The following is a 15737-nucleotide window of genomic DNA, read 5'->3' on the forward strand; positions in this document are numbered from 1 at the left end:
CTCTATGTCAGCTTGGTCTACACACAGGCTATTTTCAGGTCCTGAAAAACAGGCATGCTTGCTTGCAGACTCACTGGCTCGGGTATGCAGACTGTCTTCTTACTGTATGTGAAGAGCAACAGCAGGCAGCTTCTTGGTTACCAGAAGAAAGAGCTCGAAGTTGTATGCTTTTCCTGTCCCCTCATGTCTAGTGAAAGAGGTCTGCGTTTTCCTACAATAAGGACTGCTCCTGTCCTCAGTGTGCTAATCATAAGGTGGTGAGACTAATCATTGAAGTGCCTACTCAAGGCAGAGGAAAGAGTCGACACCCTACACCCAAGAGTGCTGCCGATGACACATTTGAAGTAGAGGCTGAGGCAGGAGAAATACACCATGATAAACGTTCCGATACAATCTTAACTCAAACCGAATGCATAAAGCAGATGTAAAAGTTGCATGTACTTAAGCAGGGAGGAGAATTAAGACCAGCTTCTCTGGCTTCCTTCCTAAAACTCTCAACTCAATATGACCCTACGGAAGATCCAGGAAAACCCAGGGTCTCAGTCAACTCCTCTTTGAAGATGGCTATCACTGTAGTGAGGGTGAGCTTCATCCAACAACATCCCTAAGGTCCAGAACTGGCCTTGGTGGTGGCGTGGGGATGCCTGCCCGGGGATGGGTTCTATGACTCACCTGTCATTGACTGGCAGAGGGGCAGTACAGAAAGTCCCAGTAATGGTAGTCCTGTCTTTTTTCCAAACCCTGCTGGGAACTTGGAACTTGAGCTTTACTTGGTTTGTCTGGCACTGGGGGTTGGGGTGGGCAATGACTCCTCTCCCTTCAAGTTGCTGTCTAGGTCTGAAAGGAAAGGGGAGAGGGGATGAGTCACCATGGCTCTGCATTCCACTTCCTCTTTGTTCCAAGGGGCTCTGCTGGCAAACCTGGTTGGCTGTGTGCACAGAGGCACTAGCTCCTTGAAAATGGAGACACAGCAGTTTGTGCTGGCCTCACTGGCCCCTCTGCCCATAGATGAACAGTTTTGAACATGACCCAGGAAACACTTGTTATTATTATTATTTTTTTTTTTAATGATTGGAAAGTCAATAAATGTTTATTTAAGGGACTTCACGTGTGTTTCCTTTGCTGTCTATCGAGGTCACTCAAGTTCAAGATTTCTGAAACAGGGGTTGGGGATTTAGCTCAGTGGTAGAGTGCTTGCCTAGCAAGCGCAAGGCCCTGGGTTCGATCCTCAGCTCTAAAAACAAAAACAAACAATGATTTCTGAAACAGCTCTTTCTCAAAGAAAGATGCTTAATTCAGTTGTGCTGTGGGAAGAACTGGTTGTCTGGGACCTGGGCAGTGGATGGTGGCTGTGTCCTTCTTTCCTGGCCTCAGAGGCAGTGGGGGACTCTGAGAAAGAGGGAATGGAACCGGGTACAGCTACTTCTCCATTTCATAGTAGGTTGGGTCCAGCTTCGTCAGCCCAGTTTCCTGCTTCTTTCCCATTTACAGAGTGATAGTTCTTCTTGGTGTATTTTTATCACCCAGAACTAGGCATACAATTTGTTTCCTTGTTTTGCAGGAAGAGTCTCTTTAAGTATATATAAGTTGCCCCTGATCTGAGTGTTTTATAATATGTCAGAAAAAAAAAAAAAAAAAAAAGGTTTTTCTCCCTTTAAGAAACTGCTTAGCTGGTCGGTGGTGGCGCACACCTTTAATCCCAGCACTCCAGAGGCAGAGCTAGGCGGATCTCTGTGAGTTTGAGGCCAGGCTGGTCTACAGAGCAAGATCCAGGACAGGCTCCAAAACTGCACAGAGAAACTCTGTCTCGGAATAAAAAAAGAAAAGAAAAGAAAAAGAAACTGCTTATTTCAAAGGCCTTGTAAATTAAAAGGAATATGAAAGACGCTTTGTGTGGGTGGCTGGGCCTAGGTAAATTCTCCAAATAAAAGGAAATCTTGGGGTTTTACAAAAATAATAGGAAGTTGGGAAAGAACACACTTCTTCCCGGCATCCATCCTTCTGATATCTGAAATTTTAATTAAGAAATAATAAATGAAGGTCAAAGCAATTGCATTCTGTGTCTTTCTTCAGAGTCCTGCATCTTCCTTTGGGAGTGAATCTTCCTTTGGGAGTGAAGGCTGACTGCCTGTGAGGTCCACTGAACACCGAGAGCCTCAGATGTGGCTTGTGCCCAGAGTCTCCAGTGACTGGTGGGAGGGGGCAGGGTTTTTAAGTCTCTCTAGAAGACCCAACAAGTAGGTGCCATGATCCTGCTAGTACCCATTGATCTACCCTTTGGCTGGAGAGACAATGGGAAGCCGTTCTGGAAGCAACATAGCTTGGAACACACACAGTGCAAAGCCCTCAACTCGCTCGATCCCCCTGAAATCCACAAGCTGCTGTGGGTACCTGCAGATTCATATGGCAGTGTGACCCAGAGGGGCCTGTATTTGCAGATAGACCACTGTCCAGTGGCAGGATGTTTGGGAGCTCAGGAGAAATGATCTCTTCCTGGTGAGACTTGTCTTCTCTCATAGTGCAGTTCAGCAGGGCAGCCTGAGAATGTTCCCCACCCAGAGCTCAGAGTGGTCACTCTCCTCTGTTTAAAATGCCCAAGGGCTTCCCTAGCTCCTCTCAGAACAGAAGCAATCTCTAGTTTGTCCTTCCAAGCCTGATTTGTCTCTCCAGCCATTTCTTGTCCCAGATCCCACACCTTGGCTTCTCCTCCAGGCACACCTATGGGTCTGTTTCTCACTAACCCGTCAGCCAGCTCACTCCTGCAAATCCTCTGTTCTTCTTGTTACATCCTTGGACCCACTTAGGTGTCGACCATGTGCTCTAGTAGCTTCTGTTCAGTGGACCAGGGAATGTTTAAAGGAGTGTGCACTGATCATTTCCATGTTTGCATTCAGTTCACTTTGCAAACCTTTGTCTGCAGCAGATTCTGGCTAGGGCACAGGCCTCTGAGGGTCTCTGGCTTGGGCAGGGCTTGTGCAAGGGTGATACTTCCTAGGGGGTTCCAGCTCTTGCCCAGCAGCCTCTGCTGAGATCAGGTTCGGTGGGAGTCAGTCCTCTGGCTTTGCCAGTTTACCCCTTCTGTGGTAAGCTCTCCCCTGCCTCCCATCTCCCCCAGCTTTCCCAGTACAGTTATAATTAGCTTACTCTGTCACATCCCTCCCTGGGTCTCCTCTGCATCAGCTCTGTTTTCCTGACGGGACCTTAACAGAATCAGTGTGATACATGATAGACTGCTTGCTACTAGCTTGTGAGTAACTTATCCCAGTTGCTTTTTAAAGAAACATAGACCCTTGTTCCGGACTTCCCATCCTCTGCCAGGCTTGTAGCACCCTGAATCTGTAGTTCTTTGCCCTCTGGATCCAAGTCTGGTCCCACCACCTCCCTGCAGCCAAACCTGCCCCGAAAAGGAACGGAAATGATAGGGTCTGGTTTCACTCACTGGAGCCACCCCTTCCGGCTCTAAGCTCATACTGTAACTGGCCTCTGCCTTGGGTTCCATTCAGGCAACAGACCCAGTTCTGCTCCTCCTCCAACATGGAGCAGTTCCTCAGGCCCTGGTCATCCCTGCAGAGATCGTGACTGAGTCTCTCCTTCATTGTTGATATCCCTAATACAATTCTACCTGATCCCTGAGCACCGTTTCCAACTCAGAACTGGATTACTACAGGCTAATCACCTTTGGCGCTGCCCACTAGCCTTGCTTGTCTGCCTCTGAACACACTGTGCTAAGGGTGGTGCTGATCTCAAACATGCAGCTTGTATCTGGGAGGAGATCTATAGTGGGCACTGTCTCCAGCTTGGTGGTCTAGGCCCAGCCTTTAGCACTTACACTGTGCCTGACCTGGGCGTAAACATGCATGAAAGAGGGGCTCAGCCATCTAGGACACTTACGTACATGGTGATCTTGACTGAGGAGGTAATATTGTTGCTAAGGAAGGTGACCTCGATGATGGTATCCTTTTTCCTCTTCTCCTTCAAATTAAACTCCACGAGGCTGTGATGCACTAGGAAACCAAAATACAGCAAAGGCTTGGAAGACGGCATAGGTGCCAGAGGGAAAAGTCCCACAGAGCAGCCGCGTGGCTGGGATTCTCCACCTCCAAGGCACTGCGGGAGGCACAGGCTGCTAGTTACCATGGGTCCCCCGCTTGCTTCCTCCAGTGCAAACTTCCTAAAGTGGAAGTAGTTATCCCACAGGCCAGAGTGAGGACTGAGAGGATCAATGTACACAAAGTCCTGAGGACAGTGTCCTCGCCTGGAGGACATTCAGAAAGCGTTAATTTTTATTATTGCTTGTCACGCAAGAGCAGTTCACGCTTCCCTGTTCGGTGACCTTATTGCAGTGACGTACTATTTATAAAATTGCACTTGAGTTTACTCTGTGTGTGTGTGTGTGTGTGTGTGTGTGTGTGTGTGTGTGTGTGTGTGTGTGTGTGGTACATGTGGAAATAAGAAGACAATTTGCAGTAATTGGTTCTCCCTTTCCTCCATCTGGGTCTCAGGGAATAAACTTTAGGTCATCTGGCTTGGCAATAGTCAAGTTTACCCACCAGCCTGTTTTGATAGTGGTAATGTAATCCTGAGACTATCAAAAAGGAATCATCATATACTGCTAATGTTTGAATTTCCAGAGCTCCTCTAAAAGTCATACTTAAACTTCGTCCCTGGGAGATGGGCAAGTGCTTGATGTGAAAGCATGAGGACCTGCATTTGGACCCCAGCACCCATGCAAAAAGCTGGGTGTGGCAGCACTTGCCGGAAACCCCACTGCTGCAAGGGTGGGGGTGTGGAAACAGGCAGGTCCCTAGATCTTACTAGTGTGTTGTTAACCAGTCAGGTTCAGTGAGCACCCCAGAGCCTTCCTGAGTAGATCAGTACCTCATACAAGGGATGGAAGAAGAAGGACCTTTTGGCCCTTCTACCCTCTATTATGTAAAGACCCAGTGACAGCAGCAAGATGCCATCTTGGAAGCAGAGAACAGCCCTCAGACACCAAATATCAACACCTTGACCTTGACCTTCCTAGTTTCCAAAGGCTGAGAAAGTAGACTTCTGTTCTCTATAAATTTCCCAGTCTCAGATACTTTATTACAATAGCATAAACAAACAGGGACATATACCAAATGAACAACCCATGTAACAAAAAACAGCCTCCTTCTTCCTCTCCCACATCCAGTGTCGGTGGCTGTTACTCTGACACTCCCTTGAGCAGTGAGAGGCTCGGGCTCTCAAGGTGGGTGTCATCAACATAGACTAGGTGAACATCTTGGCTCATGGCGACATGAAGTAATAAGGAGCTGCTGACTGCCTGAGGTACTATGAGGTACCACTATGAGATATCTCATAGTATTTTGCTGTCACTTTGGTCTCCACTGTTTTCCCTGGCTCCTTTCATGATGGGAGCACAGTTAGAGATGTAATCATCCTTCACTCTTCCCTCACCTGTGTGTACTTTTTCCGTCTGACTGTTGGGGAAACAGCCAATGGATGCAGGTACGGAGGCTTAACTTTGAGAAGTGGTGTGATCCATTTGAGTCCAGTGGGCTTAGAAACAGACTCATTGACAAGCGTCAACATACTAAGAACTCACGAGACAAAGGAACCTGCAATCCTGTCCCCTCCAAAGAGAAGAACATTCAGTGTCACATGGCTTCTGTCTGTCAGTTGATTACTATGGGCTGTGAATTGGTATGGGATGGGTAAGGTTTCTGAATAGGAGTAGAAAACATTAGCTGACTTATGAGACCTTCAGGAATGTGATTCTTTGGGCTGAGTTTAACATATAGTGTATGTCATCTCTTTCTATGTTTGTTGAGATGGTTTCTTAGGGTGGCTTCTCTTTTCTCTACAGTGCCCTAGAAACCTGGGGAGAGCTGGGACTGCTGCTGGGTGGATGGGAACCTGCAGTGAACAAAACAGCACAGGAAGTTGACTCAGCTGGTGGCACACTGAGCCCTGGGTGGGTAGTCAGAAGGCACAAACTTAAGGCCAGGCCCCGATGCTGACAAGCTGCGCCATCTTATCTAAATCACTGAACCTCGTTGTCTCTCGGTTCCTTTACATGACAATGGTGAAGAGTTCAAGAAGTGAAAAGCTGTTCTACAAGAGGAAACTAACATTGTTTTTAAAATTGTTATTTGGTAGACAATCAGCCCTCGCTTGCACATGCCTGGCAGAAATTGAGGCAGTGGGAGGAGGGGGACCATTCTGAAGATCAGTGCTGAGGTGGAAACAGGTTAAGAATGCTGAGTGTGGCAGTCCAGCGCCATGATGGCCTGAGCCTCTCTAGAGAGCTGGAGCTGGCCCATGGCCCCAATGAAGCCTAGTTAAACACCCTTCGCCTAGGGAAAGGATGGTACCCTGCATCTGTCCTTAGAAAGAAAGGCTCAGGGCTGGAGAGCCGGCTCAGAGGTTAAGAGCACTGACTCTTCTTCCAGAGGTCCTGAGTTCAATTCCCAGCAACCACATGGTGACTCACAGATCTGGTGCCCTCTTCTGGCCTGCAAGCATGCATGTAGGCAGAATACTGTATACAAAATAAAAAAATAAATAAATAAATCTTTTTTAAAAAATGCAAAGAAAGAAAGGCTCAGAGTTTAGGAGCAAGCAAGCGTTCACACTGGCTGGTTTCCTGTGTCCCTCTGTGGTGTTTGAATGGATAGGAACGTGTTTCTGTGGGTCTATGGGAAAGAGTTTGCATCAAACATGAAACCAGAAATGCTCCGTGACCCTGCCTCAGCAGGGACCTTTCAAAAGCTCAGAAGCTCCAAGCTCCCCCGGCTTCCTACCCAGTCTATTCTTAGCTACACAGACACAGAGGAGCTGCTGAGGTTGCTGCCAACTTGCCCTGACTGGAATGAGAAGCCGGGACATCTGGGCTCAGAAGCACTGTCTCTGCCACCACACACCACAGCCTTCCTGCTAACCTCTGATGGCTCCACTGCCAGGAGAGTGTCAAGAAGAAGGAACCAGGAATCGAGTATGGTGGCATGAGGTGACATGGAAAGGGTCAGAAGACCAGATGTCGAATCCTGATCTCTCCGCTGCCCCTCTCCCCCGTTGTGTGCCTCAGGCACTATCTCTCAGAACCTCTCTCAGAAAATCCCACCTCTGACTGAGACAGCTTTGTTCTTCAGACATAGCCACATCCATGAAGCTCAAAACATCCCAAGCTCAAAGCATCCCCATTGAGGTCTCCAATTCTTTGCCTAAGGGGAGAGAATGATTAGGTCCCCGGCTCTGAGTCACCACACCACTGACTTCCTCTCCCCTCCTTTATTCTCACAGTTGATTGTTGCATATGGGTACTATTATTGTTCCCATTTCCCACAGCAGGATATTGGGTTTCAGAAAGATGAAGTAACTTGCTCCTAATTACTCAACTAGAAAGCAGAGGAGCTGAGATCCAAATCCAGGTCTGTGTGGCCACAGAGTCTGAGCCCTGAGCTCCAAATCACTGGGCCTGTCCAGTAAGTGGAAGGCTGTCGCCACAGACATCTCTCCAACAATGCAACACAGGCTAATGAGGAAATCAGCTCAAATTGAGGTGACTTTATAATTTATCATCCAAGCTGGCATGTCTTTTGTCCTGTCAACATCGTAGAGCAGACAGGAGTCAATTCTTTCATTCCACCATGTGGATCCTGGGGGTGGAATTCAAGTTTTGATGGCCCCAAGACGATGAACACAAGCCAGGAAATATAGTCACCCCAGTGAAGCTACGAATAACATGGGTAGAGTTCTGGCTTGGTGTCTAATGGTTTCATGGATTCCAAGACTAACTTTTACTTTAATGTTGCATCCTTTATAATCATTGGCATCTTAGCTTCAAAGAAATGCAGCGAGCAGCATCTGTGAACAGCTGGATTGTGTCTACGGAGAAGAAGGTGGCAGAGGTCATGAACCCCTGGGTTCTGGCCCAGGAGGCTCTGCTGGAGTGAGAAGTATGTGGTGTGGGCACCAGGAGGGGAGAGAATTATAAAGGATGGCATGAGTCAGGTATCCCAGAGTGAGGGGTACCCCTAGGAGGGAGACAAACACCTGCCTTCCTTCCTCTCTCCCTTTCTCCTCCCTCCTTCCCTCCTCTTCTCCCTTCCTTCTTTCTTCCTTTCCTTCATTTCAAGACAGGCTCTCTCTGTGTAGCCCTGGCTGTCCTGGAACTCACTCTGAAGACCAGGCTGGCCTCAGACTCAGTGATCCTCCTGTGCCTGCATTCTGAGTGCTGGTATCAAAGGTGTGTGCCATCATAACCAGCTGGGCACAAATTCCAATGAGGGGAGGAAGGAGGGTGACTATGCCATCAGAGAGATGCTCTTGAGTCTTGAGTCCTCACTGTAATGATACTGCTTGGATGTATTCTCACAGTTCTGGTTCTGCCTGAGATGACCTCTCAGGATATCTCTGCCCAAACCCATCACCTCCCATCTAGACTCCTACGCTGGGGTAGATGCAACTCAGTTGGGAAGCCTGGACATCCCCGGCCTCCCACCAACACAACTCTACCTATTTCCTTCCAACTCACCACAGTACGGGGCCCTGGACGTAGTCAGGAGATACACTCTCACTTCCTTGGGGAGCGGCTCAATCTTGACACCACCTTGTTCCACCAGCCCTGGAAATAAAGAAGCCAAGATGACATAGTTCTGAGAAGGCCATTTCTAGGACCCAGAGTCCCCAGTCAAGTGTGGACTCACTCATGTACCCAATGCTCCACAGATACTTGACTGCACATGAGTTCAGGCTCATGCTACATGATGAGTCCCAAGAGCCTATCCAAGTTCAGTGTGGTGTAAACATGAAAGTCAACAGGAAGTGCATTCTTCGGCCCATTCCACACATTCATTTGTTCTCTTTTAAAATGTATTTGTTTGTTTGTTTTGTGGGGGCACCAGGGGATACTTGGATGCTATAACACACATGTGGAGGTCAGCGAACAGCTTATGGGTAGGTAGTCAATTCTTTGATTCCACTCTGTGGATCCTGGGGATGGAATTCAGGTTTTGATGGCAAGAACCTGGCTGCTGCGCCATCTCACTGCTCTCATTTGACCCATACTTGGTAGATCATTGTAAGAAACGTAATGTTTTGTGTCTAACTTGCAAACCAACTCATCATGGTTGCTTTAACGGCGCCTGCATCCTGTTGCTCTGAAGACTGGAAGACAACACTTGGATAGAATGTGCTCAGAGATGAGATCAGAGTTAGGACAAGGACCCGCAGGGTGAAGAACCTTGGATAACACACTTGGAAGGGTATGTGGCCAGCATCTCTGAGGTTCAGTGTGAGGGAGAGCAGAGAGAAAAGCTAGGTTGTAGTGATATTTAATCTGTGTACCCCAATAAATCTTATCTGAAGATCAGAGGAAAAAGTCAGCCACTACATTAAACATAGAAGTCAGGCAATGGTAGTGCATGCCCTTAATCCTAGCATTCGGGAAACAAAGATCCATCCCAATCTCTGTGAGTTCAAGGCCGCACTGGGAACAGAGCCAGGCATGGTGGCACAAGCCTTTAATTCCAACACTAGTTAACCATAAAGGTCTGGAGGTCTGTACAGACAGACAGGAAGTGACAGTGCTGGGCAGGAAGAGGAAGTGATGTAGCTGGGCGGAGAGAGGAAGTGAGATGGCAGGGCACAGGAAGGCATATATAGGCATGAGTATATAGGAAGTAGGTTTCTTTGGAGGCTGAGGGTTGGTAAGGTGAGGTTGGCTGTGGCTTGTTCTATTCCTCTGATCTCTCAATTTTAACCCCAATTTCTGGCCTTTTTTATTATTATTAATAAGACCGTTTAGTAATTCATTTTAAACTGGGCAGACAGCGGGAAGCAGCTGTTAAACCATTTGGTCCAGCACCTCTGAAGGGAGGCCAGACATTTGTCCATGGAGGAGGAAACAATGCCAGTGTAGGCTGTTATGGGGCTGTATCTGCCTTTCACGTTTTGTCAAGCTAGTACCATGTCACCGTATGAGCAGTGACAAGCTGCTGTGTTCTGAGTGTCAGCCAGGGATGGTGGGGAGTGGAAAACTGGGGAAACAGGAAAGAGCTATTTTTTGTTCCTAGAGTTTTTGCCCCTAGGATATGAGATGCAGTGATCTCCACAGGTGAGGAGAGGTGTGATCATCCCTCAGTCTCCTGAGAGTGTTTTCCCCAAACTGGCCTGGGTCATGCAGAAACACACTTGACCTGCCCTGCAACGAGTCACCACCCCTACCCCAGATGTCATGTGGCCACCACAATCTCCCACTTCTAAAGACAACCTGTGTGCAGCTCTGGGGAGGCTCTGCCAGGCATACACACAGAGCCAGCATGACATCAGGGAGCACATAAAAGGTGATGGGGGACACAACCAACACCCATTGTCGTCTTCCAGGTGAGAGCAGGCTGAGTACTTGGTGGGATAGTTCTTTTCCCAGATGGACAGACTCTTGGCGTAGGTCAGAGGTGCTCTGACAACGTGGTTGTCTAAACAGGGCAAGCACAATCACAGCACCTGTCAACAGGCCAATATGCTAGGGAAATCTCACAAGGCCCCACCCCTGGATACAGAACTACAGGCAGTCAATGCCCAGAAAAAGAGAATCATTCTTCTCCAAGGATGAACCTGATAGGTTATCCAATCCTGAGTGGTCAGTCCTAAATGTGTGTACATGAGAACAGCGCTAGCGCTAGATGGATATGGTGTGCGTAAGTGTATGTGTGTGTGTGTGCGTGTGTGTGTGTGTGTGTGTGTGTGTGTGTGTGTGTGTGTGTGTGTGACAATAATAATTATAGAAGAAGACATCTTGACCTTGAGACAGAGAGGGAGCAGGAGGCACTGGAGCAGGGAGAAGAAGGGATGAAAGTGATGTCAATACAGCACTCATATGTGAAGTGCTGGAAAAAAATTAGTTTTTTAAAATTTTAAGCTATTTATTTATTTTTAACTTATTTTATTTTATTTTTGCCATTTTTTTAATTTAAATTTTAAAAATTACACATCAGCCATGGGTTCCCCTGTCCTCCCCCCTCCCGCCCCACCCCTATCTTCCCCCCCCACCCCCTCTCCTCTATTCCCATCTCCTCCAGGGCCAAGATTCCCCTGGGGATTCATTTAAACCTGGTGGATTCAGTACAGGCAGGTCCAGTCCCCTCCTTCCAGGCTGAGCAAAGTGTCCCTGTGTAAGCCCAAGGTTCCAAACAGCCAGCTCATGCACTAAGGACAGGTCCCGGTCCCACAGCCTGGGAGCCTCCCAAACAGATCAAGCTATTCAATGGTCTCACTTATCCAGAGGGCCTGCTCCAGCTGGGGGCTCCACAGCCTTTGGTTCATAATTCATGTGCTTCCATTCATTTGGCTATTTGTCCCTGTGCTTTTTCCAATCTTGGGCTCAACAATTCACACTCTTACAGTCCCTTCTCTTTCTCGACAATTGGACACCTGGTGCTCCACCTGGGGCCTGGCTGAGAATCTCTGCGGCACTCTGCCTATTCCTGTTCTCATGTGGAATTTACAAACCCAAAGAGGTGGCGAATAGTTAGTCCTTGAACTCCCCTACATTGCCAAGGGAATGAGATCTTACCAATCCTTGGACAGGAGAGCAGGAATGGGTTAAAACAATCCAGACAGTCTCCAGCCAAGAAGGCCTTGTAGCTGGCGCAGGGAAAGGCCATCAGTGGGCAGGTGTTCTCCAGAGCACTGATGTAGAGATGGACAGCCCTCATGTGATCGCAGATCAGGTAACTGTAACCTGAAAGAGACAAAAGCCACATCAAGGTTTCAGTCCAGACTGGCGGGAACTCCCTCCCTGCCACTTACTAGAACTCCACTGGATTTTATAACACAGAAGCCTTTGAATAGACAGCTGTCCCCTGAGCCACACCTTAGCAACATTAATAGACATGGTACCTCAGTCTCTCTTTCGCTTTTAATTTTCCTGAGAAGCTTTGCCTGCCGAGACAGTTGCTTGATTTGATATTGAGTCTTATGTGATCAGGCAAACTCTCTGGTAAAGAGGGAGCATGCAGAGCTGGGGGTACCACCTCTACAGCCAAGATGGTTGTCTCTCTGCTTGTCTATCTCCTCATCAATACCCACAAAACAGTTTCCCTACCCAGCAAAGAAATAGTCTAGAGCAGTGGTTCTCAACCTTCCTAATGCTATGACCCTTTAATACAGTTCCTCACTTTGTAGTGACTCCCAACCATAAAATTAATTTTGTTACTTACTTCATAACTGTAGTTTTGCTACTGTTATGCATCATAATGTCAACATCTGATATTTCTGATGGTCTTTTATGACCCCTGTGAAAGGGTTGTTCAACTTCCAAGGGGTCACAACCCACATGTTGAGAACCTCTGACCTAGAGTCAACAGCCATTCATGATTAGTCTTTTGATTATATGTGCTGTAACTTACCAGGTCCAGTAACTGATCTAAAGAGCTTTCCAAGTATCCCAATTACTCCAACTTGATTTTATTGTAGTTATTTACTATGATTTTTATTTTATGTGCTTTGGTGTCTTGCCTGCATGTATGTCCGTGTGCAGATGTCAGATCTTGGAATTAGACAGTTGCTTTGTGGGTGCTGGGAATTGAACCCAGGTCCTTTGGAAGAGCAGCAAGTGCTCTCAACTGCTGAGCCATCTCTCCAGCCCTGGTTATTTACTGTTTAAAAGTTATAACCACTCTGGTGCATGCAACACACACACACACACACACACACACACACACACACACACACACACACACACACACACACACACGCACGCACGCACGCACACAATCCACGTTAAAAGGTAAGGAGCAAGGCACAGCCATAGCATCTTGGGGCCCTTGGCTCCCCCTACGCCACATACTCTCTTGGACTGACAATTAAGGATAAACTGTGTTCACACTCCTTTCTCCTGTGGTCTGGATGCTTTCTACTGCCACGCTCCTCTTAGCATCACCGGGGAACTGAGACAGGCTAGCTCCCCTTCTCAAACTGCATTATAAAGAAATGAAAAGCAGCTAACTGAAGTGCCACTAAGAGCTTCTAAAATCATTGAAACCAAATCAACCCTCCTGATCAGAAGAGCTGACATGTTACTAAAGTTTTCTAAGAAGCACGTTTTTGAAAAACCAGAAAATCTGCCCCCCCCCAAAGTACTTATTTGATAAAACTGTCAAAAGAATCACTAAAATGGAGCCAGGTGTGGTGGTGCAGGAGGCTGAGGCAGGAGGACAGCTGGGAGTTTGAGGTCAGCTTAGACTACAGCATGAGATATTGCCTCAGAAAGCAAACAAAACAAAAATCCTTAAAATATTAAGAATTTGGTAAATAAGAAACTACTACAAACATACATGAATCTGCATTTAACATTCCAAATGAAGTGCCAATATATTGATTTTAGTCATAAGCAAAATGTAAGGCTGAACACTCTTTGGTGCTTAGCTCTTGACGGGTTTAGTATGATTTAAAACATATTAAATATATTTGTTATTTAAATACTCTTATAATTTAAAATACATGTTAAATATTTTCAAAAAGAGAATTCCAGAAGAATATATTTAGGAGAGAATACATTAAAAAAATTATCTTTAAGATAATTTTGGAGGTTGGGTATAGCAGAACTTTGTAGGCACAGGCAGATGGATCTCTGTGAGTTGTGAGGGCAGCTGGGTCTCCAGAGTGAGTTCTAGGACAGTCAGGATTATGTAAACAGACACTGTCTCAAACCAAACAAAAAGAAAGGAAGGAAGGAAGGAAGGAAGGAAGGAAGGAAGGAAGGAAGGAAGAAAGAAAGAAAGAAAGAAAGAAAGAAAGAAAGAAAGAAAAGAAGAGAAAAGAGGGAGGAAGGGAGGGAGGGGAGGGAGGGAGGGAGGGAGGAAGGAAGGAAGGAAGGAAGGAAGGAAGGAAGGAAGGAAGGAAGGAAGGAAGGAAGGGAGAGGAAGGAAGAAAGAGAGAGAGAAAAGAGCTGTACAGTGCTAGGCAAAGAGCCTTCGGCCACGCAGCTCTGGTCTGATGGCTTACTTCTGCCACAGTTCCATTCTGAAGAGGACGCAGCTGCTGGGGCCTTGCCACAGATCAGGTCTCGGGAAGGAATAGGGGTTATTGTCCTGACTGACGTTAGATCATGGCAGAGCCTAACATGAAATGGGATGACATCACAAACATGAGGCCAGCTTCCAGTAGCAGAGACAACTCTCCGGAATCCATGGGCTCCAAAAATAACTAGTACATGCTAAGACACTGTAGAACATAGGGGGCATCATCAGGAAGACGCCACGTGACCCACACTGGCTGTTCAGAGGGAAGACATGGTGAATACTAACTCTCCCCGGTTTGCTGACCTGCATGGAAAAATGTGGGACATCCGGGCTGGTCTTGACCTCCATTGACAAAGTAGTCCACATGTCCCACAGGAATCCGGATACCCAAATCTGAAAGGGCGGAACCCTGTTAGCATCGTGCTTCAGAGCATACTTTCCTGGTCCCGCAGCAGGGTGTTTGGGAGTCAGGGTCTTCCTCACTCCGAAGGGTTAAGCCGCTTCACAAGGCAAACCATGCTGAGCAGAAGCACACTACAGTTTATAGGATAGCCAGATTTTCCCAATAAAATCAGTCTTCCTTTTCCATCACATTTGAACCACATGGTCCTCTTTCCTGTTTCTAAAACAAGTCAAGCACTGGTCCACATCTAGGCCTTCCTTGGTCCATCTTCTTCTTCTGGCTCTCTTCCCAAGGCTGACTCACTCTCCTCCACTGAGCCTTGCCTACTGCATAGATGCTACTCAATAATCCTGCTGAAGCAGACCCCTCTGAAGTTACCCTCTGTCGACACCCTTTCTTACACAACATATCATGACCACATGCATGTGATAAGGACAGTCTGGAATTGGGTCTCTTTCCTCAAATGAAGCCTTCAGGTATTCTCCTGACCTTTTGGTTGTTTTTCTGAGTCCTTGACACCTACCTACCACAATACCTGCTCACAGTGAGTGGCTAGTAAGTAGTTATTGGATGAATAAATGAACAGATGCCTAACTTCATATCCCTACTCATTACTGTATTCTCAGGACTAGCTACCTAGCTCAGTAAATATTGATTGAACAAGCAGAATTATTATTTGCAGTCCCATAAGGAAGAGGCTCCAAGTTCAAAAGGCCAAAGAGACCTCAGCCAGGGAACTATGAATCTAACATGAGACATATTTAGTAAGATTGGCGACAGAAGAGTTTTACTTCATTTTTAAAATTTGTTTTTTTTAATATGAAATCAATGGTTCAATTTTTATCATATAAGACACACATAGCAAAAAGTTACCATCTTAATTTCCTTTCTTTTTTCTTTTGGTTTTTCGAAACAGGGTTTCTCTGTGTAGCTTTGGAGCCTGTCCTGGATCTCACTCTGTAGACCAGGCTGGCCTTGAACTCACAGAGATCCGCCTGGCTCTGCCTCCCAAGTGCTGGGATTAAAGGTGTGCTCCACCACCGCCTGGCTATCATCTTAATTTTTTTTTTCCGGAGCTGAGGATCGAACCCAGGGCCTTACGCTTGCTAGGCAAGTGCTCTACCACTGAGCTAAAACCCCAACCCCTCCATCTTAATTTTTAAGTAGACAGCTCAGTGCCTTTACTGATTGTCTACATTTATATAGACATTATTCTATTATTATATAGAATTATATATTGAGAAGTCATTGCCACTCTTTATTGCCTAAATGTCACTCTCCCAAACTGAAACTGTACACTAAGTGCTAACTCCTCATTTCCCCTC

General features: G+C 46.8%; 1 protein-coding gene across 2 annotated transcripts in view; it reads right to left on the bottom strand.

Annotated features, from left to right (window-relative positions):
- Pla1a (phospholipase A1 member A) overlaps positions 1 to 15737 on the bottom strand; it is a 35884-nt gene continuing 20147 nt past the window's right edge. Inside the window, exons 6-11 of one of the 2 annotated variants that reach the window (XM_036203804.1) lie at positions 14313 to 14402; positions 11561 to 11728; positions 8522 to 8611; positions 3896 to 4004; positions 673 to 837; positions 1 to 102 (exon numbers count right to left, since the gene is read on the bottom strand). In XM_036203804.1, the coding sequence (XP_036059697.1) occupies positions 18 to 102; positions 673 to 837; positions 3896 to 4004; positions 8522 to 8611; positions 11561 to 11728; positions 14313 to 14402 (707 nt within the window). In that variant the 3' untranslated portion in view covers positions 1 to 17. Of the gene's footprint in view, positions 103 to 672; positions 838 to 3891; positions 4005 to 8521; positions 8612 to 11560; positions 11729 to 14312; positions 14403 to 15737 lie in introns of those variants that run through there. The other variant, XM_036203806.1, reaches the window with a different exon arrangement.

This window comes from Onychomys torridus, chromosome 12, assembly GCF_903995425.1.
Source record: "Onychomys torridus chromosome 12, mOncTor1.1, whole genome shotgun sequence".
Lineage (NCBI taxonomy): Eukaryota > Metazoa > Chordata > Mammalia > Rodentia > Cricetidae > Onychomys > Onychomys torridus.